Raw genomic sequence first — 24,059 nt, 5'->3', positions numbered from 1 at the left:
TTGCGAGTTTATATTTTGCACTTCTGACTTTATAACAAGCAATTGCGAGTTATAAAGTCAGAATTGTGAGATACACCGATCAGGCATAACATTATGACCACCTTCCTAATATTGTGTTGGTCCCACTTTTGCTGCCAAAACAGCCCTGACCCTTCGAGGCATGGACTCCACTAGACCCCTGAAGGTGTGCTGTGGTATCTGACACCAAGATGTTAGTGGCAGATCCTTTAAGTCCTGTAAGTTGCGAGGTGGAGCCTCCATGGATCGGACTTGTTTGTTCAGCACATCCCACAGATGCTCGATTGGACGGAGATTTTGGAGGCCAAGTCAACACCTCAAACTTGCTGTTGTGCTCCTCAAACCATTCCTGAACCAATTCGCATTATCCTGCTGAAAGAGGCCACAGCCACCAGGGAATACCGTTTCCATGAAAGGGTGTACATGTTCTGCAGCAATGCTTAGGTAGGTGGTACGTGTCAAAGTAACATCCACAAAGTAATATCCACAAAGTAACATCCATTTGTTGCGTATGCAGCCTCATACGCAACAAACTGTGATGCACTGTGTATTCTGACACCTTTCTATCAGAACCAGCATTAACTTCTTGAGCAATTTGAGCTACAGTAGCTCGTCTGTTGAATCGGACCACACGGGCCAGCCTTCGCTCCCCACGTGCATCAATGAGCCTTAGCCGTCCACGACCCTGTCGCCGGTTCACCACCGTTCCTTCCTTGGACCACTTTTGATAGATTTTTCCTGCTTCTAACACATCAACTTTGAGGACAAAATGTTCACTTGCTGCCTAATATATCCCACTCTAACAGGTGATGAAGAGATAATCAGTGTTATTCACTTCACCTGTCAGTGGTCAAAAAGTCGCAAATACCTTTTTTATTTTTTATTTAGTGGCAGAAACAAGCTTCCATACATACATAAGAGACTTCTTTCAAAAACATTAAAAAGATCTACTTGTGAACAGTAGTGTATTATCAGTCTAGCAGAGCAAATGAAAGCAGACACGAGCCAAAGATCAGAGATCAAACCATGGGGCCGAGGCCTTTATTTCCAATGATAGACACACAAGAGGCAAGGCAGTCACTTTTGCTTTCGAGCTTTCTTCGCGGCCCTCTGAGCAGGTGCAGGGCAGTGGTCATCGGTGACGGGGCGGGCCGCCCTCCTTCAGCTGCTGGCAGGCGTGGTGGATGGGGCAGGGGGAGCAGGATTGGGGGCTGGATTGGGCGCAGGATTGGGGTTAGGACTGGGGTTGGGATTGGGTTTGGGAGCCGGGTCGGGGACGGGGGCAGGGACGGGGACAGGAAAGCAGCCCCGTTTGTGCCACTGCATGTCGCGTACACGTCGGACGGACTGCAGCTGTGGTTCTGTGGCTCCCCATTCATTCCAGTGTTTGTAGTCACCATGTTCAAACACGAACTGACGGCCGCGGTAGCCAGGGTACATGTAGCCCACCCACCTGAGAAAAGAGATCGGAGTGATACTTGAGTTTGCAAACCAATCTGGGATCTGCCCTGCTGATCCAGTCTTCAGGGCAATGCAAGAAAAAAAGGAAATTAAGTAGCAAAAAGATGAAATAAACTGTGTTTCACAGTGATGGCATGGAAGAGACATTTTTGGTTCCCCAAAAACCTTTAAATCAACAGTTCTTAAAATAAGTACTGTTTTCTTAGTGTAAAGAACATTTTAATTATCTAAAGATACTTTTTCCACTATAAAGTTTTCACATGACATCACTTCGGTACCAAGTCGGTACTGGAAATTTAAAAAAAATGTGTTGATGCCAGCTTTTCCCCCTAGCATTTTGAGGGTTGTTGAGCGGACACCTCTGATTGGCCACTGTGTTCACGCGCTCAACAGATATGTCTGTGATTGGCTACAATGATCAACACACGGAAGTGTTTGAAAGCATTTGAAAGCACGCTCCCGTGTGTATCTGTGTCAGCACTCGGTGAAGAGCATCAAAGATGTCTATTTACAACATGTTTTTGAAGAGTTGATCAATCAGAGGTGTTTAAGAATCCGCTCAACAGCGCTCAAAATGCTAGGGGGAAATGCTGGTATCGTCGCAACGCGCAGTTTCTCCTTAAGTGTTTTTCCATAGAAAACCATTATAAAGAAAACACTTAACCATTTAACACATTGCGTTCATATTCTGGGCTCATCTCGACTAGTATTCATCATCAATAAGGTGTATACTGAATTTGATCTTTTAATATCACTGTTTTAGTACATTAAGGCACTTTAAGTGTTTTTCACGTTTTAGAACATGTCGCTGTTTTTAGTGATTGAAATACTGCAGCAGGTGCTGGATATGGATCACAAGTGCCCCAAACTTGCATTTTATTCACATATTTTCATTTTTCTTCTTTTTTAGATGGAAAATTGACAGGCCTGTAATGCAGTTCTATGGATGTTTTGCCCGCCCGGTCATGTCATGTGACTGAAAACTATGAATTGAAAGATTCCATGAATGTGAAACCACTGATGCCAATAAACCTTTTTAAGAGTGTATTTAAAATTGACTAACTTTTAAGTAACAAATTAATTCAGGCTATCTCTTTATGAACAAAAATGAAGAGACTGATTGCTTGTAGATTTACTTGTCTGACTAAGAGTCAACATAAAACAGCATTCGAATCCAATCCAGTGGTGAAGAGATAATGTCAAAACCCAGAAGACTAATTCGCCACTGGTTCTCTTGAAATTTTCCGTTGGGGTTTTTCAATTTATGAGTAAAATAAAACCTGTGGTAAACATAAGTTGACGAAACTTGAATGTTTTGTTCTACAATGTAAATTACACACATCCATATCAAAAACATGAACTTTGAAGCTGTTATGTTTATTAAAAAAAAACCATATGTTTCTAATAAGTCACTAGATAAGCACATTCGGGGTGTGAGTGTGTGTAATTTTTATGTATAGCAAAATGTCTAAGTATCATCAACCTATGTTTACCACAGGCCTTATTTTACTCATCAGTTGAAAAACCCCATTATAAAACCCCATAGGAAAATCTCAAGGGAACCAGGGTGAATTAGTTTTCTGGGTTTTGATGTTATCTCTTCACCACTCTATTTGTTTTGTCATGTGAAACAGGATATTTAACAAGAAAATCACAAAACTTCAGCCTTCCTGTGGGTCAAACAATAGAGGTCAAACATGGCGCTAAGAAGGGGTTGGGTTTTTGAAAGAAGTCTCTTCTGCTCACCAAGGCTGCATTTATTTGATTAAAAATACAGTAAAATTAGTAATATTGTGAAATATTTTTGCAATTTAAAATAGCCATTTTCTATTGTAATACAATTTAAAATGTAATTTATTTCTGTGATCAAAGCTGAATTTTCAGCATCATTACTCTTCAGTCTTCAGTGTCACATGATCCTTCAGAAATCATTCTAATATGCTGATTTACTGTTCATATTTTTGTGGAAACCATAATACAGAATTATTAAATTTTTTCAGGATTATTTGATGATTAAAAAGTTCAAAAGAACAGATTTTTTTTTTAAATAAAACATTATAAACATCTTTACTGTCACTTTTGATTAATCTAACGCATCCTTACTGAATAAAAGTTTTAGTTTTTAATTTACTGAATACAAAATGAATCTTACCGACCCAAAAATCAAAGATCAAGACCGTCTTGAAAAATGAAGGGTTCATAAGTCAATGGACTTTGGATAACAACTCACGTTCCATTGACAACTTTTGCACTGGCCACACGATCCTGGAAGCCGTGAACCCACAAGCTGGGAATGTCATCATCCACGATTTCCATCTTTCTGCCGGCAAAGCTGCAGTTCTCGAACAGATGTAGTTTGTGGTCGGCGCTGTCCTGGTAATGGAGCATAAACACAAGACTCAATGGACCGTGACAGCAGATCAGATCTTTAATAGCGCGTGCGGTGTGAACGAGTCTCTCACCACTCTTAGGGGTCTAATGGACAGGAGGCAGTTGCTGCTCTGGCTGTTGGTCCAGGTGGTCCAGCGAGGATATTCTCCTTTCTCCAAAACAAACTGCTCTCCCAAAAAGCCTTTCTGCTCAAAGGCGACCCATCTAAGACAAGAACACATTCACAGGCAGGCTCATTATATCATGATGGATAAACGGATGATTCCTTTTAAATAAAGCAGGGATTCCCAAACTTTTTTGTCAGCCAAACGCATTCACTAGAAGATTAACTGAGATTTTCAGTTGATTTTAATAATAACACCTTCACGTTCACAATTCACATGACATGCTAGTATTATTCATATACTGTATTACTATAGTTTTTCTTTAATATTTTAAATAAGATTTTTATATTTTCTGCTTTCGTTTTAATTTTAGTTAAAGTTTTAGTAATTTTGTTGTGTGTTGTATGTCTAGAGTATATAGTTTTTATGTTTACGTGTTTTCACTGCAAAAATGTTGTTTTCCCCTCAGTATTTTTGTCTTATTTTCCAGTTCAAACATCTAAACATTCTTAAATCAAGATACATTTACATTCAAGTAAAATGACTTAAGATATTATGTCTTGTTTTCTAAAAAAATGATTTTTCATTAAACTAGACTTAATATCTTAATATCTTAAGTCATATTGCTTCTCAAGTAAATGTATCTTGATTTAAGAATATTTAGATATTTGTACTGGAAAACAAGATAAAAATACTGAGGAAGAACATCATTTTTTGCAATGTAGTTATTTAGTACTTTATTTTAAACGAAAATTAGAAATATTATCTTGGAAACCAGCTGCAATAAAATAATTTTAAGTTTTTTTATATTTTATTTTATTTCAAGTAATGAAAATGTTTTTAGTTTTAATCTTAGATTTAGTTAAAGACTAACTGTCAGTCTCCTACGCTAAAACCACTAATATAGTCCACTTGAAGGAGTGAATGAAAACGAGTGGAAGGGCTGCTGCTTTAGTATAGTTTGTGTTTGCTGTTTAATAATCATTTGAAACTTAACAAACTGGCAGCTCCAAGAGTAATGAAAGGATTTATCTTGAACTCTGTCATGGAAACTAGCATGTATAAACCTTAATAAACAATTTAATAATCAATTAAAAAGGAATTTATACCTGTATGATATTATGATGTACCCACATTGGACCAGCGGTTTGGAAAATGGATGAATGGATGATTCAGTTGTGGGCGCCATGTTCTGGCGAGACGCGGGAATTCATTTGGCGCGACCATCACAGTGCATTATGGGTATTCCCTAGCCGTTGAGTGTACATCAGTTGTACACTTGTTATTGCGGTGCATTATGGGATTGAATGAGTGAATTAGATAACATCCACTATGTTTTCAGACACCACTACAAATGGCTGTCCCCTCAAATAGTGCGCTATTTCAGTGTATAGGGAGTGATTTCGGACACATTCCTTGATTAGCTTGTTTAGGTGAGTTTGATCAGGGTTGCAGCCGGAGTTGTAGAGAACATGTACTCACGGGCAAGACTCAACTATGACTGATCCAACTTTTTCCAAGTTCTTCTCAATCAAGTCCTTGCATTCTGCTGACAGCTCGACCTTTTTTCCTCTGAAATTCTCGAATTCATACAGTGAGACCTGTTAAGATAATTCAATATATATTAAGTCAAAAACTGTTTGGGTTTCAGCATTTACATGTAAATAATTTATAAAAGCATTTATGGAAATTGTCAGAATCACTTCAATAAAGAAATGTCCTTCTCTGTTTCATGAATTGCCTTTTTTTTTAGCCTCAGTTCAATATTTTAGAGTATGCGGGCTGACCAATAGATCACAGATCTAATCAAATCTGAAATATTGGCATCATCTTCCTAAACACTGCTGCATTAGATTGGTAATACTTTACAATAAGGTTCCATTTGTTAACAGTTAACTACATTAGTTAAAGGATTAGTTCACTCCAGAATTAAAATTTCCTGATAATTTACTCACCCCCATGTCATCCAAGATGTTTATGTCTTTCTGTCTTCAGTCAAAAAGAAATTAAGGTTTTTGAGGAAAACATTCCAGGATTTTTCTCCATATAGTGGACTTCAACAGTTACCAACGGGTTGAAGGTCCAAATGTCAGTTTCAGTGCAGCTTCAAAGAGCTCTACATGATCCCAGACGAGGAATAAGGTTCTTATCTAGTGAAATGATCGGTCATTTTCTAAAAAAAATAAAAAATGATATACTTTTTAAGCACAAATGCTCGTCTTGCACTGCTCTGCGATCCGCCACGCATTACGTGCTCACGTTGGAAAGGTCACGCGTGACGTAGGCGGAAGTATTGTGGTAGGGCAAAAAACTCCATCTCATTTTCTCCTCCAACTTCAAAATCGTCCAACATCGTTGTTTTTTTTTTTTTTGTAAAGGCCGTTTGACTTAGTCTTTGCACATTCGCTTTGTAGACACTGGATCTGTATTTCCGCCTGACCTCTCCAACATGATTACGCAAAGCGTGGCGCATCACAGAGCAGTGCAAGATGAGCATTTGTGGTTAAAAAGTACACACATTATATATATAATTTTTTTTTTTTTTTTAAGAAAATGACCAATCACTTCGCTAGATAAGACCCTTATTCCTCGTCTGGGATCATGTAGAGCCCTTTGAAGCTGCACTGAAACTGTAATTTGGACCTTCAACCCGTTGAACCCCAGTGAAGTCCACTATATGGAGAAAAACCTTGTTTTCTTTTTGACTGAAGAAAAAAAGACATTAAACATCTTGGAAGACATGGAGGTGAGTAAATTGTCATGAAATTTTAATTCTGAAGTGAACTAATCCTTTAAGTCTCCTCAAGAAGTAATCTCACAAGATCTTAATAATGCGCTTAGATTTTCCAATATCAAAGTGTGCAACCAGTCAAAAGTCAGAGATCTCAATATGAACTCAAACATTTCTCTTCAAATTCAAATGATGATCCACATTCATTTATAGCTCAATAATCTTACTAACTATTGAGCCATTGTATATATTTATGCATGTGAAGTTGAAGTTGATACATAATAAAAACTGAGGCTTTCCTCTGTGAATAATAACTGTATAAATTAGCATATCTGTACCTTGTAAACTGCTCCTGCTCCTCCTTGGCTCTTCCCAGCGACTTGCTGATCTGGGGCTCCCTGCTGATCCGACATCTCTCCGCCTGTCAAACACATGTTAGAGATGATTGAGAAACAGCCATTCTGAATCATGTCATACACCAGTGATCACAGCATGAGCACTGAAGACATGACAACTGCAAAAGTTAAACAGAGAGAATATATGAGATTTGATCTACAGAGGGCAGCTCTATTTGGACACTTTTAAATACCTGAACGGCACTGCATTATGTAGTAAAATATCAAAACAAGTTCATTGCACGGATTTGTGTTTGCAAAAGTGTTCTTGGCAAAACAAAACAATACAAAACAAAACAAAGATGATAAAAAAAAAAAAAAATCAAAACAAGTGGCATTTATTTTGAACAAAGATGCATAAGCTGAGGTTTAAAAAACATTGAAAAATGACTGAAAATCATCCAAAAGGAACACAATTAAACTTTAAAATTAAACTTTGTTCATTGCACGGATATTTGCGAAAGAGTTCTTGGCAAAACAAAACAAAACATCAAAAGATGACAAAACATCAAAACAAGTGCAATTTATTTTGAACAAAGATGCATAAGCTGAGGTTTAACAAACAACTACACAACTAAACTGAACAAAAAACTAAACAAAAACAAAACAAAACAAAACATCAAAAGATGATAAAACATCAAAACAAGTGCCATTTATTTTAAAGAAAGATGCATACACATGCTTTTAACTCAAAACTTTCAGAAAAAAAGAGGTTTGCTAGGTTTTAAACTATGAAATATATCTAGTGTTGAAAATGAAGACAAAAAGGATTTTGGACACTTCCTTGTTTTAGCAATAAAAGAAGATCAAGAAGATCACGTCCCTATTTCTGATCAAGGAAAAATCAATGGATCATGAATTTTACTTCCTCTTTCATACCAATTTCTATATTAAATTACAGAACAATCCATTAGATATTCAAACAATAAACCTAAGAATTGATCAGCATAAGTGTGAAAATCAAGACTTTAAATGCATCTTTACCTGTTTCTTCTGTCAGTTCTTCTCACACCTCCACTCTGTCTCAGTGCGAGTGTGTGTGTGTGAGTGTGTGTGCAGGTGAGGGTGTACCGGGCGAGTGGAGGGGACCTGGGGGGTATTTATGGTTTAATTCCGTCCACAGCAGCAGAAATGGGTTGGGCGTTGATTGCTGTTGATGCAGCAAGTCTGTCGTTCGCATTTGTGTCCGTCAGACTGCCTCTCAATAGGCCGTGAGTTGGCAGGAGTTGCCCGCAGCCACCAGCCTGCTCTGCTGCCAGCGTGGGTACAGCGGGCACCGACAGGGCGTGAGCCAAGAGGATTCAGACAGGATCAGCTGCTGTCATCACAACCCTGCTCACTGTCCTCTCTCTCTCTCTCTCTCTCTCCTTCTCTCTGGTCACTGCAGTCCCGTGAGCCGCCTCTGTGTGCCTTAACCCACTCCACACATTTGGGTCATTGATCCTTATTGATGGATTCTCAAACTTCGTGATTGTTTTCTATATAAGTGTTTGCCCAAGAAACACATGAATAAAATCAAGTACTACACTCTAAAAAATGCTGGGTTAAAAACAACCCAAGTTGGGATGAAAATGGACAAACCCAGCAATTGGGTTGTTTTAACCCAGCGGTTGGGTTAAATGTTTGACCAACCTGCTGGGTAGTTTTATTTACCTCAACTATTGTTTAAAAATTACTGTATTGCTTGCTTAAAAATGAACCCAAAGTATGTTGGAAATGAACATTTATTAATAAGTTTAATGAATAATAATTAAACAATAAACATTTATTAAATTGCTTATTAATAAATGTTCATGTTTTGATTATTATTGTTGCCTCTAGTAATTATGTGTTTGATTTTTAATTTCCATCCTATTTTGGTTCATTTTAAGCCAGACATATAGTCATTTTTAAAAACATGTTGGTCAAACATTTAACCCAGTCGCTGGGTTTGTCCATTTTCAACCCAACTTGGGTTGTTTTTAACCCAGCATTTTTTAGAGTGTAATTCATTAAAAATAAATATAAATCACTTTTCAAATGGACAAATAAATAGAAAAAGGGTTGTTTTTTAACGTAGTTAAATTTAACAGATGATCGTTTTAAATTTGCATTACAAAATATTTGGCATTTTACATTTTTATTTTTTTTACTTAAATTAATAAGAAATGTTTGAAGTGGCATGACTGTTCAAAAGTTTGGATTCAGTATGATTTTTTTTAAAGAAATTGATACTTTTATTCTGCAAGGACACGTTAAATTGATCAAAACAGACAGTATAGACATTTATAATACTACAAAAGATTTCGGTTTCAAATAAATGCTGTTCTTTTGAACTGTCTATTCATCAAAAAAATCCTGAAAAATAAAATGTATCAGTTTCCACAAAATATGAAGCAGCACAACTGCTTTCAACATCAATAATAATTTAAGAAATGTTTCTTGATCATCAAATCAGCATATTAGAATGATTTCTGAAGGATCATGTGACACTGAAGACTGGAGTAATGATGCTGAAAATTCAGCTTTGATCACAGGAATAAATTACATTTTACAATAGAAAACATTAAAATTGTAATACTATTTAACAATATTAATGTTTTACTGCATTTTTGAGTAAAAAAATGCAGCCTTGGTGAGCATAAAGCTTTTCTTTCAGAAAAAAAACAAACAAAAAAAAAAAATTTTGAACGGCAGTACTTCATAATAATGGTCCACATTGGTTGGAAATAAAAAAGCTGCCACTGTAAATTCACCCTGACAAATTTGTTTACACAAACAAAAGTCATTTTTATGTGTTAGATCAAGTATGATCTTGAGGTAACAATAAGCTTTTTCAGTGAATTACAAGTACTTAAATTACCTGTTCAAAGCAAATAAAACAAATTAAACTGTACATTATGGAACTTTTGGCCCTCTAGGAGTTAAAAAAACAAAAAACTGCATCCATTTTGCGTAAGAGCATTGCTTTGGTTGTGCTTCGGCACCGCGTGACTATGCGGATGAATATAGTCATCCTACTGCTCATAAAACAAATGAAGCTGACTAGCTGAAGACGCTAATGTAGCTTTACCCATAAATAGACGTTATTTCAATGAAAATAAATTTCTACAACAACCATAATGAAATGAGCCTTTCAGGATAGGTAATGCTTTACAATAAACTCTGTTAGAGAGCTACATATAGCGATTTATCTGTTCAATAAAATACCTTACTCACCTGCTGAGTAATAAAAACACCATCTCCCCATCACTTTTTTAAAAACGGGTGATTTAGCGGCTCCATGTCAACCTTTCTCGCTCGTTGTGACAACGGGCAAGTGACGTATGTACGCAATTTCCCGCGAAAACCGTCCCGCCCGGTCTAAAATATAAACACTTATAATAGTCTTACCATAGAGAATCAGGGAAGACAAAAACATGTTTTGGAAGAAGGATTGATGATGTATTGACTCATTATTTACATTTGAACAAAAAAAGTTATATTGTACCTTTAAATAAATAAAAATGAATATCAATAAACTGTACAGATCTTTATAGAACTGTTTAACAACATCTAACCCTCCTGCTACTTCAGTTTAAATTAGACACCAAAGTTTGTGCTAAAACACTACTGAAAGAGCAGCTAGGCCTATGTATGATTCACACAATGTACATTAAAATGATAAAGTGTTATTAGACACCTTACAGCTCACTGCGACCTACTGAGCAAGTGTCTAAGACCTAAACTTGTAACTCAGAAACTTTTTATACAGCCTTTTTCCACAAAATATTATCCAGAGTAAGTTAAAATACATGGAAATAAATGAATAGCCCATGGGACTTCCCACTCTTCACCTAATTCTCCTGTAACTGCATTTTCCAAACACAAACCTCTCTTTCTATCACTGACCTACTGTAAATTCACTTTTAGAAAGGTTTTTTTTTTTTTTTTTTTTTTTTACACCGCTGTGCGTGTATCTACTGATATCTCAGTCCTGGCACACAATCAAGTACATACAAAGACAAACTTGCTTCCCATTTAGAAAAAATATTTAATGAAGATATCCCTTGTAAATCATAATTCATTTTTTTTTATAAAACACAACAACCGTTTCCCAACATTAAACAGGTAAACATTTTCCTCGAGCAGCAATTTACACAGCTGAAGACATTCAAAAGGAACACAATTACAAACAAAACTTATTATTATACATTATTATAACTCTGATTTGTGTTTTGTAAAAGTGTTCTTGGCAGGACTGTAAGGACATGGGCAACAATGCAAAATAAAACATCGTAAATGATAATCAGCCCAATTAAAGCACATTAGCTTATGCTTCTCTGCTCACTAACTTTAAAAATACAGAGAATAAAAGAATTTAAAAATGATAATAAAAGTAAACAAGATCAAATTACCATCCAATGATGTTTATAACATGTTGAACATATTGTAAACAGAACAAAAACAATTAAAAGAAAGAAAATGGATGTTTTATATGCAAATCAAATGCCTAAGGCACCTTTTCCAGTGGTCTGACTCATTTAAAGTGCATTGTAGCATGAAGCTATACTGATATCTGCTTTTCCCATGATGAGAGATGGACAGAGGATGGACTTCTTAAGATGAATTGCTTGTTTTATCATCCATCCTCATGTAGGATAATAACATCTACTAAATTAATAAATGTAAACAGAATTAAAATTCCCCACTGGTCCAAGACTTATAGTAAACAGCTCATGCTTTTCAAAGACACCATCTTGTGCTGATTATGATTCGGCATTATGACAGACTTTCGTGTGAAAGTAAAAAGGTGCATAACAGGACATCATCTTGGCAAAGCCTACAAACATTTTAGTCCAGGACACATACTCGAAAAATATCTGATAATCAGTCGGTATGAGAATGAAAGGCTCATTGCACTTCTCATTTATGCAAGTCGGTTCCTTTGGCATCTTTGTGGCATCACACAGAGGATTTCCTCTCAACAAACTGCATCAGACCTGTGAGGAAAGACAGCAGGGTAAACGCCCTTCGAAAAAAAACTGGAACAAGAAACATTTGCAACCAAATTACAAAAAAGTCAAAGTGATCTAAAAGTGAATTTTGTCACCCTCTTCTGGGGATGAAGGGAGCAACACACGCATATATTCCACCCTACACGGTTCAGTTCGGGGTTCTATATAGAATCTTACTGTTGTTGACTCAATTTTTAAAGAACCCTTTACACCAAAAATGTTCTACATAAGGAGAAATGTCTTAAATTATTGCATAATACTTTCATGTTTAACGGATTATTTCAGTTTTTTTCTGGTGATAAAGTAGGCTATGTTTACAAGCTGTTTAATTAAAAAAAAATTAAAGTCAAGGTCATAATCATGTCTTGAACATTGGGGTGGACCAATCTTTTTATAAAGCATAAAGAAATAGAAGAGTGAAGGAAATTCAAGGTCTAATTCTAGTTGGGAAATAATCATTTGCATTCATTTGCATTAAAAAATGCACAAATGTATGCAATATATCGAAAACGTAAACCGTTTCTTTTCAGTTGATATGTATTAAATGTTTCACTATTTACATCTTATCTCCCTAATTTTCTTTCAAGTTAAACTGATGTTTAAAAAACCTGCCCAATTGCTAGCCCAAAACTAGCCCAATCGCATTTCAGGTGGGTCAACCGGTAAAAATCTCATTCCAGGGGGTAAAATCCAAGTTTTTGGCAGGGTTCCCCTGGTAAAATTCGCATTCCAGGGGCTAAAAATCATGTTATTTGGGGTCGCTTCAACCAGCAGACATGAAAAACAACTCGTGGCAACAGTGTTAAAGTAGCCCAATTCCGCGGGAAAACCGCAGACTTGGCAACACTGTGCTCTGCTTCTATGAACAGTAAACCCCCGCCTACTTTGAATGAGGTGGATCAGACTAAAAATGTAACTTTTATACCTTTTTGTTATCCTAACAACATATAGAGGGCTGCGTAATGAAGTGCAGCAGAGCAGTGCAAGAATTTCAAATATTTAGGGGGACAATTTGCCCATTTCTAATTATTGGGAGCGACTTGTCCCCCTCAATGTCTATGGTGGTTACGGCCCTGATTTAAAGATAAAAATGAATTTAAAAAAAGAATTAATTACATAATATGATCCCACAATGGGAACCCCTAAAAGGTTCTATATATGAAGAGCCTGACAGAATGAAAAATTCAGGACACTTCATTATTCCTGGGGGGAATCAAAGAACTGGACGGCGTGATTTCTGGAAACACACTCACCTGAGATTCACAGACTTCATGCTTCACTTTCAGGTTGACTCGTTCGTTTCTTGGATTTGAGCTCAAGCAGCCATGAAGGTGAAGAGCCGGACCTGGATTTAAACAAATCACAGTTATTACAAATTACATCCATCCATCCATCTTTACTGTTACAACAGAATGCACTTTTTTCAATGTATATTGAAATGTGTATGCTGTTCAATGTATGTGTCTCTCACATCTGCACTGCGTTCTATTAAAAATAATTATGAATTATGTAAAGTCACCATGAAATCAAAATGTACAATTCTTATATTTTAATGGAATACTGCAGTGTTTATTATAAATGCAAACCACAACTATCCAAACAATTCCCCATGGACAAAATCAAGCCCCGCCCTACATTTGTTCTTGTTCGAGGAGCCATTTCACTCAGATATACGTCACAATAGGGAAGAAAAGACTCACCCACTGTCCTTGGCGTCAACAGGGGGCAGCACTCTGGGGCCGAGGGCCATGGTGGGAGTGCGGGGAGAGCGTGTGGGGACAGACGGAGGCGTCTGTGTTTCTGGTGAACTGTCTGCTTCCATGACTCCACTTCTCCGCTTGAGCTGTGCCTGAAGAGAAAGAATACATGAAGAAATGCATGACTCACAGAACTTGGACTCATTTTGGAGAGACAACCTTGTTGAAACGACTGAGACGGAAATAATGTTTTATGCTAGTTTATGCTGGTTAGTGCTGGTTTGGTGCAGGTTTACTACCAAAGCCACAAACCAATATTAAAAATATTGGTAACAATTTACAATAAGGTCTCATTTGTTAACATTAATTAATGAATTAGCTAACATGTATTAACAATAAGCAATATGTGTTTAGCAACATGTTAATACTATTGTTCAATGTTTGTTCATGCTAGTTCACAGTGCATTAAGTAATGCATTCATTTTATTTTAAAATGTATTAGTAAATGTTGAAACGAACATTAACAAAGATTATTAAATGCTTAAATTAAATGTTAACTAATGTAGTAAACTAATGTTAACAAATGAAACCATATTATAAAGTGTTACCAAAATATTATATTCCAGCAACATTAAAAAGAAAATAACAATAAAAAAAATCTGTTATTTTATTTTCAAATAATAGCATTTTTCAACTAAAAGACTTTACATAGGTTGCTTTAGTATAGCGAAATCATTTTAAACAATGTTAGTACTGCTACAATTGCACTAAAAATGGATGTAAACAAAAATATGAAGCAGAACAACTGTTTTCAACATTGATAATAATTTGAAATGTTTCTTGAGCAGCAAAATTTAGCTTTGATCACAGGAATAAATTACTTTTTAAAATATATTACAATAGAAAACATTTATTTTTAAGTTGTAATAATATTTCACAATATTACTGTTTTTACTGTATTTTTGATGAAGTAAATGCAGCCTTGGTGAGCAGAAAAACTTCTTTCAAGTTGTAAATGTGTTTACACTGAATTTAGTAGAAGTTTGTTGATGAGTAAGGTCTTTCCAGTGAACCAAGCCTAAACCTAACGCTAACCAGCATCTAAAACCTGACATATACAAAACCAGCAATACTGGTCTCATCAGCAGGCACATAAAGTGTTAAAGATCTGTGTGATGCTCTACCATGAGGGCTGAAGGGTTTATCCCAGGAAACATAGGGACTCTCTTCGGCTGGCTGGGGGCTGGAGGGGACGTGACGTCCCGGGACGGCTCCTCTTCTGATTCTGAGTCCCCTCCATTGGAACGCTGATCTTTTGCATCTGTAATAGATCGACAAGTTTGGGGTCGGTAAGATTTTTTAAAGAAATGAAATCTGTTATTTAGCAAGGACACAACAAAAATGACAGTAAAGACATTTATAATGTAACAAAAGATTTTTATTTCAAATAAATGCTGCTCTTTTGAATTTTTTTTATTGAAAGATTTAAAAAAAATCACGATTTCCACAAAAATATGAAGCTGCACTATTGTTTTCAACTTTGATAATAATAAGAAATGTTGCTTGAGCAGCAAATCAGCATATTAGAATGATTTCTGAAGGATCATGTGACACTGAAGACTGGAGTAATGATGATGTTCAAATAGAAAACATTTGTTTTAAATTATAAAAATATTTCACAATATTACTGTAATCTTGATCAAATAAATGCAGCATTGGTGAGCAGAAGAGACTTCTTTACAAACATGTGAATGGTAGCGTATATAATGAGCCCACCTGTGGAGTCGCAGAACCTCCAGTCAGGGTTCGTTCCCTCTGTCAGCGCGGGCAGGGCGTCTCTCTGTCGGACGGCACGTGTCGGCCTGGAACGCTTTATGCTTCGCTTCTTTGCTAGATCAACCTTCGAACGGAAAATGCTGGAGTCCAGCAGAGGAGCTGCAGACTGATCCAGCATTTAACATGCAGAAATATACACAATGAGACAGGTGCACAAGGAACACTTTTATATCATATAATATAATACAATAAAATATAATATTATACAATACATACAGTGCCTATCGAAAGTCATCATACCCTGTGAAAATCTTTACCTTTTGTAACATTACACCCTGGAAAATAGAATAAATTAAGTCTAACTTGGTCTAAAAGGGTTGTCCCTATTCTCTTAATGAGTAATGGGTGTGTTTTGGGCGTAACGTGCAATTAACCAACCAGAGTCTCGTCTCCCATTCCCTTTAAAACCCAGTTGTGCTCGCGCCATGGCGGATTCGCTATTTACATGGCGGAATTTGCAAACGGAAAAACTGAACGCTTCTCTAGTGAGGAAACGGATCTGCTCGTGCGCGAGGTTAAAGCGCGCAAGCAGACCATCTACAGGAAAAGCCGGATTCCACCAAAGCATTTTTATCTTTGTGTATACAATAATAATCTTTTACATTGTAATCCTTTTATTTTAATATTTTACACACATAGGGCGCATCCCTGTGTGTGTAACAAGCAGAGTGTAGTGCGTTGTGCACCCACCTATAGGCGCATATTACTAACGCGCCCTTTAAATAACAAAAAAAAATACTGCGTCATTGACTTTAGAGCAGGTTTCAGTTGGTCAGTAGCGCAGTCGTTTTCAGTTCCTCAAAATAGCAACACGCCAACAATGCACCTGAACACACCTCGTTTTCAGACCGGCACGCCCATGGGCGCACAAATGAGTGCAAGTGCATTTACTATTTAAACAACGTGGTGCAGGACGTGAAAATGATGACTGCGTCAGGCTGAAACTAGCAAAAAACACTTGCGTCGCGCCTGGCATTGTATGGCGATGTATGACGCAGGATGTAGGAGTATCATAATCTTTTTGACGCCTCTCGCAGTTCAAACAAATAGGGCTGTGCAACAAACTCAAGCTCCTCTTCTCTTATATCGAAATTCTCCGACATTTCTCTTTATAAATTCTCGTTTTAGACTTCTAATTTGTGACTGGTGTTTTGTTTTGCTCTATCCTCTGCGCTTCCACATTCGTCATTGTGTCATGCGTTGGGTCAGGGGTTACTCTTCCACCGTTACTCGGCCGTTTGCCAGAAGCTAGTTATTCACTTCACTTCAGAAGGACTTTATCACTTTACCTGGAGCCGTATGGATTACGTTTATGATGGATGGATGCATTTTTTTGGGCCTCAAAATCTCACCCCCCCATTCACTCCCATTATAAAGCTTGGAAGAGTCAGGATATTTTTAAACAGTGGCGTTTAAAACTGTATTTTAAAAAGTGGGTGGGACCGGAATGTGTGTGGTGGTAGGGTGGGTGTATTGTATTTGTATCATTACAATAATAAATGCACAAAATTTATTGACATAGACCTCATGTTTAATATGATAGTTCGTCCTTACATCTACTATAATACAATATATTGTTAGGCTCAAGAGTATTTACATTAGCCAATAAATACGTGGATCCGCAAATAATATTAGAATGTCCTGATGGACTAGAGGTAGAATTTATGTTCAGCGTGCCAGAGGTTCTGAGTTCTAATCCGCCCTCGTTTAATTTATTTTAATTTTTTCTCATTAAAACCAAAGATGTTCATCAGTGATTGTACATCAAGAGCAGGGACACGTTTATTGTGCATTTTGTTTTGTGATTTCACCGGAACGAATAAAGTCTTCGGCTGCAATAGCGTTAAGCGAGATTGAAGCACTCGTCCATGTGAAGACTGTGCAGTGTGCATGAGCGCCAAGAGAACCCTGCGTCAGATAGCCTATTATTTAACACAAATGAACAAATTGCTAATCAACTAGAGATGTTTCTTTTGTATTAGTATACATCCGTGCCGCGAGATGTTTCAAAAAGTGGTGGGGACAATATTGGCCGTCGCAAAAAGTTATGGGGACATGTCCCATCCGCAAATTACACCTGTGTTTTTAAATATATCTCTGATTGTGTTCGTCTGAGAAAAGATAGTCATATACACCTAGGATGGCTTGAGGGTGAGTAAATCATGGGATAATTTTCATTTTTGGGCGAACTATCCTTTTAAATCCATTCTGTGGAAAAAAAAAATTGTGAATGGGCTGTCAAAGAGAGCGGTCCATTGCCACTCTCTTTCAGGCAAATATTCCCCAATCTAGGTGTGCAAAGATAGTACAGACATATCCAAAAAGATTAATTGAAGCAAAAAGTTGCTCTACGAAGTATTAATTCAGGGGACTCATAACGACCCCGGGACCCTGTTATGCCTTTTTCAGGCTGTACAACAAATAAAGTAACTATTTCAAAGGGGTATGATGACTTTCTATAGGCACTGTATTAAACTATATTATGTAAAATTCAATGAAACTCAAATGCACCTCAAGAACAGGTAGGGGTTCGGGCTCCTCCTCAGCCGGGATGTCTGTCCTGTCTGAATCAGTAGATTTGTTTCGCTGTCTAACCCGAGTCAGCCTCTGCAGGGCTAGATTGATTCTGCTCTCTGTGCCAGCACTGAACAGATAAAAACATATGAAAACAAACTGCACATAACTCTACAGTGAGAGAACTAAACTTTGATGCACTTCATGACCACTAGGGGACAGTCTGAGCAAAACTGACATCCATAAAACTCAAATGAGCAACCAGTGACATAAATGTTAAATGAATATACACTATCGTTCAAAAGTTACTGTGTTAAATGTTATTGTAAGAAGTATCTTTTGCTCACCAATGCTGCATTTTATTTGATTAAAACTGCAGTTATATAATATAATAATATTGTGAAATATTATTGCAATTTAAAAGAACTGTTTTCTATGTGAACATATTGTAAATGTAATTTATTCCTGTGATCAAAGCTGAATTTTCAGCATCATTACTCCAGTGTTCAGCGTCACATGATCCTTCAGAAATCATTCTAATATGCTGATTTGCTGTTCAAGATTATTATCAATGTTGAAAAGTTGTTCCTCATATTTCTGAGGAATTATTTTCTTCAGGATTATCTGATGACTAAAAAGTTCCAAAGAACAGCATTTATTTGAAATAGAAATCTTGTAACATTATAAATGTCTTTACTTTCACTTTTGATCAATTTAATGCATCCTTACTAAATAAAAGTATCACTTTCTTTTTCTTAATTTTCTTAATTTCTAATTTAAAAACCCCAAACTTTTGAACAGTAGTGTAATGGTTAGTCTGAAGGTAACTTTAATGCAGTGTTGGTGACACTAAACTCAGTCAAGCTACATTACAAGCTCCTACAAAAACCTAACAACTAACTTTGAAGTTATGCAATTACTTTGTGGACCCCCATTAAAGTGACCACATCAAACCTGAACATGTACATTTACACTATAACTATAAAAGGCTAATTTATGTCATTTAAATGTAAGCATGTAGATAAACAGCCGCATTTAACAAAATATGATATATGAATTACTACTGAATGATTACTCAGTAAATCCATTTTTGAACTATATTGAAATGAATCAATCATCTAAACTAAACAATTTGCAGAAATGTTAGTTGAGGGCATTTCATTAGACTTTGATTATTATTACCTCAATAACTCGTTCGACCGTAAGACTTTGTACACCATATGTAAAAACACAGAAATTTTGTCACCTGACACCAGTGGAAATGAAAATAGCTTGTTACCGGAAAAGCAACATTGTTTTAAAAACAGCCGAGACTCTGAAAATGTCAGTAGCATTGCTACTTTGAGTTGGTATGTCACCAAAACTGCTCTGATGCTGAAAAAGTGGCATGTGATAGACTCTGTTTGCCATCCTCAGATGTTCAAAAGACAACTGAAGGTTTGTTGCTGCAGTGAGAATGATGAGACGAGTCATGTTATGGAAATGTCTTACCCATCAACTGTGTCGTTGTTTTCAGTTTGTTCGTCGGTTTCATCGATCAGGTTCTCTGTGTCCAGTTCCAAAACTCCATCTTCCTCAGGTTCGCAGTCCTTCAACTGACCCTGAGAGCAAACAAAGACAGAAGTACTTCAATACTCAGATTACAGTAAAGTTCTGCCACAGACCAGCTTGTTGTCACATCACACGTTTAGTTGTGGATGCTGGTGTACCCACCAGGCTTTCTTAACTAGCTTAACCAGATCCACTAGGTTGATCAAACTTCTCAAACAGCATGCCAAAACCAGAGCTGATCTTCTCAAACCAGAATTACTTTAGTATTATTTATATACTATTATAGTTTTCAATTATATTCTGAATTAGCTTTTATTTTTAGATTTTCAGTTTTCATTTTAACTTTAGTTTATTTTTTTTTAGTAATGTAATGTTATGTATCTTTTTTAGTTTTGGTTTTAAAAAAATATTCTTTAGGTTTAATCTATTTTTATTTCAGTTTTAGGTTTTATTGATTTCCAATTAATCATTTTAGTGCTTAAACTTGCAATTTGCTAATTTTCATTTAGTTTAAGTTTTCATCTAATATTTTAATTTTACTTTATTTAAGCTGTATTTCAATTAACCAACTTTAAAAAAAAAAAAAAAAAAGTTTTAGTTAATGATAATAATCTCAAACGAGAGTTCATTTGTATGAAGGACTTACGATACAGTACTATGAGGACATGTTTATTATCTTTAGCTGGCTGATAAGACAAAATGAACAAACGAAGTGGCAAATGAGTAAAGATTCCGTTTGGCAAATAAAATGGTCAGCTGACTGGTGCAGTATTCTGCAATTGCAACACAACACATAGTTAAATCACATCGTAGGAACGATCAACCAAAAGCTGCCTGAGCAATTTCAATCAAAGACAATCAAACATCCTATTTAAGAAGAATATCAGTCAAATAAAAGTTTAAACAAAACACACACTAAAAAGTACTTACTAAAAAACAATTTTATTTATGTGCATGTTATGTGATTATTAACAAACATCAGAGAACCATGAACCTTTGATTGTGTTGTTAAATTATTGAAATATTCTCTTAAAGTCTCTAGATCAAAGGGGTTCAGCTGACAAAAAACTTTGAATCCCTGCTTTAGAGATCCAGATAAGATGCCAAAAATGTTGCTTTTCATTTCATAATTCCTGAACATTTATGGCATGACACATTCCTGGAAACAAGCCACCGAAACGAAACTCTGTACAGCAAAACAATTGCAGGTCTCAATGTTATGATAGATGTCATTTTAGCAACTGGCTAGAATTTACATGTATTGAAAATATATTGCGGCAAGTGAAGAAACAGAAAATGCCATTTTAATTACATAATGGTAATATATATATATATATATCTCTGGCCAGAAATTTCAATCTATTGGCAGGAATGACAAATAGTTAACCTTTCATTGTGCATCATGCAAAAGTGATTATTACAATGCAAAACTCACACTCATCTAACACACACACACACACACACACACACACACACACACACACACACACACACACACACACACACACACACACACACACACACACACACAGTTGTAAACATAAAAGTACTAACAACAATTCAAGCATACATGTTTTAATGAGCTGACATGGTCACAGGGGCGAAACTGTCCTTTATAAACACAACAAACACAGAAGAGATCCTCTGAATTTCACGTCACTCTGCAGCTCAAAACATGTCAGCGTAAAACAATCGTTACTAGGAAACAAAACATTTCCTTGTAAACAGATCCTGTGTGACATTGAGCAAATGTCCATCATGAGACAATCCAGTACATATACGGTATAAATGACTTGTGGATTATATCTCTGATCACAATATACAGATCTGATTCAGTTCTCTTCTATACTGTCCAGAGATGGAGGCTCTTAAAGGTTCTGTGTGTAATGATTTTAGAGGGATAGTTCACCCAAAAATGAAAATTGTCCCATGGTTTACTCGCCGTCAAGCCATCCTAGGTGTATATGATCTTCTTTCAGTCGAACACAATCGGAGATATATTAAAAAATATTCTGGCTTTTCCAAGGCTTTATAATGGGAGTGAATAGGGCGTTGTATTTTGAAGTCCAAAAAAGTGCATCCATCCATTATAAAAGTAATCCAGGGGGTTAATAAAGGCCTTCTGAAGTGAAGCGATGCGTTACAAATATCCATATTTATAACTTTATAAACTAGAATCACTGGCTTGCGTATGCGAGTTGATTCCAGTGGAAGAGTGAACTTTGACCTGACACATGACATATTGACAAACACGGAAGCGTAGAGGATAGAGCAACACAAAACACCGGTCATGAATTAGAAGTCTAAAATGAACATTTTTAAAGACAAATGTGGGAGGAGTTTGAGTTTGGTGCCCAGTCAAACCCCGGTGTGGTGAGAAATCGAGTCCCCCCAGGAATTCGGTCTCCTTTAGGACCCAGAGTAATCCCATTGGTTTAACAGACTTTTAATGGGTAGTATTTTTAGCGATTCCTGCAAAATCACATTATGATTTATATTGTTTAAAATGCGTTATAATGACCATTAATGTCTTTTAAATTACATGGTTCATATACTAGTATATAACTGAAGCTACAGGTTGTGAAATCAAGCATTTCTCATTTTTACTGTTTTTTTAGTTAGCTTATGTACTAGCATAGCATAAATGTACCTGATTATCCTGCTAGCTTAGCTTATATTATATTAGGTATGTTTTTTGCTTCCAATATCTGTTTCCAGTTTGTTTTATTATGCAATACATAGGCATTTATTTCACATTTCAAGCATGTTGTTTGTACACTTAATGTAATGTAAACATCATGTAATGTAAACATCATACAATAGTGAAATAGCTTATAATTAGTCAAGACATCACGATAACAACTTTTGATCAGGCATTACCGCCTGGATCTTAAAGGAGACCCGATTCCTGGAGGGACTCGATTTCTCATGACACAGGAACTCGACTCTTTCGTGAACGCACAGACGGGCGTTACCGGAAGCTAGTGATTAAAGTTTATACAGTTTTAAATATGGATATTTTTCCATCATTTCGCTTAAGAAGGCCTTTATTAACCCCCTGGAGCCCTATGGATTACTTTTAGGATGTACTTTTTTGGGCTTCAAAATATTGGTTACTATTCACTCCCATTAAAAAGCTTGGAAGAGCCAGAATGTTTTTAAAATATAACTCTGATTGGGTTTGCCTGAAAGAAGAAAGTCATATACACCTAGGATGGCTTGAGGGTGAGTAAATCATGGGATCATTTTCATTTTTGGGTGAACTATCCCTTTAATGTTTGAAGTAATGGAAACTGGGGGCAATTGTTTTACATTTTACTACAAATTCACCTATCATGTTTTGGTTTAAGAAACATATGTGCCAAAAGTGCCAAAGGATAATGACAAAGACTATATCAAAATATAAATAACACTGAATGGGGCCAATCATACAACACTTAAAAAATAAGTGCTATTAACTCACTTTATATCAGTTTAGAGGCAATAATATAACAGCTTGAATACTTATTAATATTACTAGACAGTTTCATATGGTACTATTATCGCAGCTGTCAGGAATAATCTACAGCAAAAGTCTACAGTAAGTGTTTAGAGTTATCTGAAATAAGTTCAATCCTTTTTACCAAAATACATGTAGTCAACTGATAAGATAAATGGTTTCCAACTATATGGAATAATGTTGACTGTGCAATGTAAAGATTTCATTTTTCATAACTACTATAACAACTGCGTTGGACATCAGCCAAGAACGTAGCTTACCGTTTTAGCATTCATCATTCATGTTAACACTTATCTAAAAAAAAACCTAAAGATGAAATAGAAATTTGCTTGGATTAAAAGGCATCAAAACATCTGAAAACAGTAAAAATACACATATCTCTCACAATCAGTTTTCAACTTCTGGTTGAACCAATGAGTGGACTAGATTTAAAAGAGTACAGAAATGAATCGGCCAATGAACATGAAAATCTGATTAATATTGGAATTTGGTCATATTCCAATTATGTACCTCTATTAAAGTCACCACGAAATCAAAATTGGCAATTCTTATTTTTTGTATATGGAATATTGTAGTGTTTATTATGAATGATTTATCCACGCACATAATTTTTTTAAATGAATGTGCGCTCATAATCTTTAATCAAAATATCTTCCCCTCCCTCTTGCAGCGACATCTCTTCTCTGATGATGTGATTACTGACGTGAGGGCGGGGCAACCTGTCACTCACATGAGATCCACCAATAGCAAACCACAACCATCAGATCAGAACAAATCAAGTCCTGCCCTACATTTTTTCTTGTTTGAGAAGCCATTTCACTCAGATATACGTCTCAATAGGAAAGAAAAGACTATCGCATCTTCCATTTCATGCTGACTTTAAACA

At 36.2% G+C, this 24,059-nt stretch overlaps 2 protein-coding genes across 2 annotated transcripts in view; both read right to left on the bottom strand.

Annotated features, from left to right (window-relative positions):
- Positions 1-1,030: 1,030 nt before the first annotated feature.
- Positions 1,031-8,500, bottom strand: crybb3 (crystallin, beta B3). Its single transcript, XM_051892766.1, has 6 exons — positions 8,085-8,500; positions 7,044-7,126; positions 5,457-5,575; positions 3,942-4,074; positions 3,710-3,852; positions 1,031-1,471 (listed from the first exon to the last, which is right to left on the bottom strand). Exons 2-6 carry the CDS (start codon positions 7,116-7,118, stop codon positions 1,180-1,182), a joined length of 762 nt encoding a protein of 253 aa, XP_051748726.1. The 5' UTR covers positions 7,119-7,126; positions 8,085-8,500; the 3' UTR covers positions 1,031-1,179.
- Positions 8,501-11,092: 2,592 nt separating this feature from the next.
- The window catches only part of tnks1bp1 (tankyrase 1 binding protein 1), a 31,687-nt gene continuing 18,720 nt past the window's right edge, over positions 11,093-24,059 (bottom strand). Inside the window, 7 exon segments of the mRNA XM_051892732.1 lie at positions 11,093-12,061; positions 13,330-13,421; positions 13,777-13,925; positions 14,958-15,094; positions 15,550-15,715; positions 18,121-18,253; positions 19,615-19,724. Coding sequence (XP_051748692.1) covers positions 13,346-13,421; positions 13,777-13,925; positions 14,958-15,094; positions 15,550-15,715; positions 18,121-18,253; positions 19,615-19,724 — 771 coding nt within the window. The 3' untranslated portion in view covers positions 11,093-12,061; positions 13,330-13,345.

This window comes from Ctenopharyngodon idella, chromosome 5, assembly GCF_019924925.1.
Source record: "Ctenopharyngodon idella isolate HZGC_01 chromosome 5, HZGC01, whole genome shotgun sequence".
Lineage (NCBI taxonomy): Eukaryota > Metazoa > Chordata > Actinopteri > Cypriniformes > Xenocyprididae > Ctenopharyngodon > Ctenopharyngodon idella.
The sequence above is the reverse complement of the archived record's forward strand: the minus strand, read 5'-3'. Positions and strand labels throughout refer to the sequence as shown.

Coding starts and splice junctions, on each gene's coding strand:
- crybb3 (XM_051892766.1), bottom strand. CDS start 7,118: ATGTCGGATCAGCAGGGAGCCCCAGATCAGCAAGTCGCTGGGAAGAGC. Junction 5,576..7,043: donor GAGCAGGAGCAGTTTACAAG/GTACAGATATGC, acceptor TTATCTTAACAG/GTCTCACTGTATGAATTCGA. Junction 1,472..3,709: donor GCAAAAGTTGTCAATGGAAC/GTGAGTTGTTAT, acceptor CTCTTTTCTCAG/GTGGGTGGGCTACATGTACC.